The 4,680-nt window shown below is 51.6% G+C and overlaps 1 protein-coding gene across 1 annotated transcript; it reads left to right on the plus strand.

Annotated features, from left to right (window-relative positions):
- The first annotated feature begins 300 nt into the window (after positions 1 to 300).
- TDGF1 (teratocarcinoma-derived growth factor 1) lies at positions 301 to 4,086 on the plus strand. The gene is made up of 6 exons (XM_040994975.1): positions 301 to 621; positions 1,212 to 1,264; positions 1,346 to 1,495; positions 1,839 to 1,956; positions 2,037 to 2,155; positions 3,385 to 4,086. Exons 1-6 carry the CDS (start codon positions 602 to 604, stop codon positions 3,516 to 3,518), a joined length of 594 nt encoding a protein of 197 aa, XP_040850909.1. The 5' UTR covers positions 301 to 601; the 3' UTR covers positions 3,519 to 4,086.
- The last annotated feature ends 594 nt before the right edge of the window (positions 4,087 to 4,680 follow it).

Raw genomic sequence — 4,680 nt, forward strand, 5'->3', positions numbered from 1 at the left:
TGACCCTGACCCTGGGTCTCCACTGCTTCCCCAGTCCTCACCGACACACTTCTCCCGACTCCTCCCGTGGCCTTGGCACTCCTGTCTGGGGAAAACAAAGGTGCAAGCTCCAAGTGCTACAACAGTCAAAAATCAAACACGCAAGAGGCTCTAACACGGTGTTCCCAATGGAAGCAGTCACATCCCATGTCCTTTACACACTGACTGTTCTTTCAACGACAGTGACTTTGACTCTCGGGCAGGGGAAACAAGACTCCACCCTCGTAGCTGCTGGTCTCGGGCCCCCCACCTCCCCGCCCACCGCCGTCGGCCCTGGGGCCACACCTGGGCCTTTTAAGAAGGAAGGACCCCCCGGGAAGTCCTCAGCTCCAAGTCAAAACATCCTTTAGGACCGAGAGGCCCTGGCTGCCTGCGACTTGTGGGCTCCTGCTTCTAAGACCTTCCGGGAAAAGGACCGTTCTCATCTGGGATGTTTTTCCTTCTCCCACTTCTCACCTCAGGACACTGACGGTTACCTTGGGGCCTGTTCGTAATGACTGCAAGTTGAAGTCACGCCACAGCTCTCTTTCCCAAACTGCTCAAAGCCGTGGACTGAGGGAAGATGGAGCGACTCCCTGCTAGGTAAGAGCTGATTTTGAACTTCGGGGTACACAAGGTCGCTGGTTCTGGAGACCAGACTGTTTCTGTCTCTCTGTTGAAATGTCTTACTCAAAGCTTCCCCCAGCGGAATGTCGCAGTTAACTCCCCACTTGCCAATGGCTTTCCTCCTTTGCAACTTGTGCAAAGACTGCTTGCTATGCCAATCAAATTAATAATCTGCTTCTGCAAAGGTTAATAATAGCAAAATAATGCTTTTACTTATAGGCCTTTTAAGGAATTGCTTTAAAAGAAGTGTTTTCTAAAATATTGAGATGCTAGGGAATACCATACGATCATTTTTTTAAATTCCTTAACCGAAACTGTGTATAGGAGGAAAAATATGTTACATCCGATAGAAAATCAAAGATATACACCTACTCAGAATTGGGTATGTAGGAAGCAAAGTTTGAAAAGCAAAGATGCATTTTGTGGGGAGTTGGCTGTTGTTGATTTTTCTTGGCATTTTCCATTGTGACATGAATTATTCAGCCGTCATTAAGAACGGCAGACCTCCTTAGGGGTCTGCGGCCCTGGGCTGGCTGAAGGGCTCCCCTCTGATTTCTTCTTCCCAGACTCATCTTGATCGTGGCCATTTCCAACACACTTGAAGTGGGATGCGTTGCTGGTGAGAGACGCTTTGTTCTTTTCAACATTCACGACTTTACGGAGCCTGAAAGGGTCTTCATGAGCCGATTCTGTCATTAAGGGTCCGACCGCCATGCACTTGCACCATCTAGACCATCTCTGGGAGACCTGGCCCTCACGATGGGCAGCCATCGGTCCCAGGAGAAGGAGCCTGCCATCCGTCTCCGTCCTCTGTCTTCCCAGTTTGTGCCTTCTATGAGAATTCAGGACAGTAAGATCTACCTGCCTTTTAGGCCTTCTCTGGCCGGTCCCTCCCCTGTCGTCTAAGTGGGGCACCTGAGTCTGGAGCGGGGTGGGAAACTGATGAGATGTTTGGCTGTGAAAGTGAGACGGCCTCGTACAGCTCATGCTGGGGACAGGGCCACTGCCACCACCAGCTTGTGCACGGGTAGAAAAAGGAACTCCTCTCCAGCGTCGTATCTGCAGGGTATGCAGTTTGAAACGTGCACAGATGCTTTGGGGAGACGGGAGTCCGAGGGCACCACCTTGGCCTTTGTTTACAGGAACTGCCCTGGGACTTTTCAGGTCCCCCGCCACCTCCTCTTCCCTTGCAGGTAGGGAGCTGAACAGAAGCTGCTGTTACAACGGCGGCACCTGCATGCTGGGGCTCTTCTGTTTCTGCCCGCCCTCCTTTTCTGGCCGCAACTGTGAGCACGACCTGCGGATCCGGCGGTAAAGCCTTTCAGAGGGAAGGCCTGGGCCAGGGTTGGAAGGATGGGTGTGGGAGGGGCTCAAAATGTGTTTGTTCTCAGGAGCTGTGGGTCTGTACCCCACGATACCTGGCTGCCCAAGAGGTGTTCCATTTGCAAATGCTGGCAAGGCGAGATGCACTGTGTGTCCCAGGCCTTTCTGCCGGGCTGCGGGAAGCAGGGTAAGCAGACGCTCCCCACTCCCCAGGCCCTTCCAGCGGCCCTGGCTGCCTGTGGGCAGCCTCCTGTGGGTCTCCCAGGCCACCCTGGACTCGGGGCTGGCAGCTAGTTCTGGTGCCTTTCAGAAGCATGAGCATGGGTCTTCCTAACAGTTTATTCTGTGGACACGGACTAAGGACGGTAAAGCAGAGAATATGTAGCACCTCAGACACCGGAATATGCTCTCTCAGGAATTCCTTAGAACAGGGGTCCAATCTGAACCCACCCAAACCATGAGGTCCACCAGAGCACTGACTCTATCCTTGGCCTTGAGGAGCTGCTACCTGAGGGCTAGTGGGCTCCTGCACAGCCCCCGTGGTGATGGGTGTCTGAACTGTTCTTGTGATATTTGCTGACCTGGGGGAAGCAACAGAAAGTGGGGCAGACTCTGGAGGAAGTGGGTGCTCTCCCGACTGCAGCCCAGGGCTCCCCCAGATTCCACACGCTCACTACTTATGACCTGCACAGATGTTAGAGATTGAAAGTGCTCCAGACCAGGAAACAAATGAAACTCTTCTCTGAGTACAAGATGGGGATCCTCCCGCCCTACACCAACCCAGACAGAAATTTGGTCTTTGCAAAGCACAGCCTGTAGGCCAGCCCAGCATAGGTATCTAATACCTAGGGATGAAGAGCTTAGGATTCAGGGTCCCAGTAGTGCTGTCCCCTCCTCAGAGCCTAGTCCCCCACAAGTGAAGGCGCCACCTGCTGTGCTATCTTCCCAGATAAGAGCATACAAGGATAAAACTTCCTAATAGTTCATTTATTTGAAAGGCAGAGTGATAGACAGACATTCCACCTGGTTCACTCCCCCAAAAGGTTATAATAGCTGAGGCTGGGCAAAGCCAGGAACTCTATCCAGAACTGTATGTGGGTACAGAAGTCCACGCACTTTGGCCACCTACTATTACTGCTTTCCCAGGCACATTAGCAAGAAGCTGGATCTGAGGCAGAACAGCCAAGACTGTAACCATGGCTATTATGAGATGCCAGCTTGGCAAGGAATAGCTTAGTTCGCTGTGTCAAAATGCCGGCCGTGGCAACTTTCCATGGAAGATTTTATGGAATCGGTACTGTTGAGCCCATCAGCACACTGTCCTCCAATGTGAGGTCCTGACCCTTCTTGCCACAGTGTGGGCAGTCGGACGAAGGGAAGTTGGGGTCTCTGACGACCACTGTCTGTCCCCTGCAGGAGGCCATGTGACGAATGAGCACCTCCTGGCTTCCAGGACTCCAGGATCTTCAGCACATGCCGCTTCCGCTTTAATGCTCGCTGGTACCTGCCTTGCTGTGCAGTTTCTACTGACCTACGTTGGCCTTTTTTAGAAATACAACTTTAGATGTCATACAGAGTGCGATACCCTTTAAAAGTCGGCTCTGTGTGGTTTATGGGACACCGAAAGGGTTTTGAGGGGAGCTGATCAAAGTTAAGACAATAAAAATCTGCAGAAATACTAGTTAGTCCAGCACCTACTGTGAAGTGAAACTGTTTATCTGTTATCCATGCACTAATTTCCCCATAGCATGATGCTATTATTATTTATCGAAATTAGTCTATTACAATCATTCATAGGGGTCAGATTAGTGCTATTATTGTTATTTTAACATCAGAGATCTTATTAAGCTTTACAGCATTGCCTCTGTGGTGAGGGGGGCCTTTCAGATACCCCTAGGAAAGAACAGAAGTGGAGAGAATGGACTTCAGAGCCCACCATGTGACCTTGGACAAGCCACCTGTGCCCGAGGGGTGAAGGGAGAAGCAGAGTGGGTTAATTCACTGAAGACACGAGGATTTTAGAAACCAAGGACTCTGTATTCAGGATGCACGGATGCATGTGTCATTGGAGGCTTACCAAGAGGTTCTAGGGTTCAGAACTCCCCACAGGTGTCCATGCTGGAGCGCAGCTCACTTTGACCCCAGCATCCTGTATCGGACTCTGGGTTGTCCCCGCTGCTTCTCCTCTGATCCAGCTCCCCGCTAATGCACCTGGGACAGCAGCAGAGGATGGTCCAAGTGCTCGGGTTCCTGCCCCCTGTGGGGAGTTCCAAGCTCTTGACCTGGTCCAGCTCTGGCTGTTGCAGCCATCTGAGGGGTGAACCAGTGGATGGAAGATCAATCTCTGTGTCATTTTGCTTTTTGAATTAATAAAGTTTGTTAAACTGAAAAGAATTCTCTGAAATCATCACGCGTACTAAGTGGAAATGACTTCAGAGCCCCTCGCTTCACAGATGATTAGGAGGAGAACCCGGAATGCTAAGTGACTTTCAGAGAAGTGGAGCCCTATCCTAAATGGGCTTCTGGGCTGTCAAGTCCCCTTGACTAGGCTATCAAAAGCCTTTGGTGGATAGGCCAGAGATAGGGCCCAGGGCAGGGACCTGCTGGCCTTGGGAGCCCCCTGAAGAGAAGGGACTCTGGATCCAACTGCCAGTGGCTGCCACATGCCAGACCTAGGGTACAGGCCACCCTGGGGCCTGCCTATGCAATTTA

This window comes from Ochotona curzoniae, unplaced genomic scaffold (genome assembly GCF_017591425.1).
Source record: "Ochotona curzoniae isolate NIBS_2020 unplaced genomic scaffold, NIBS_Ocur_1.0 contig_908, whole genome shotgun sequence".
In the NCBI taxonomy this organism is placed as follows: Eukaryota; Metazoa; Chordata; class Mammalia; order Lagomorpha; family Ochotonidae; genus Ochotona; species Ochotona curzoniae.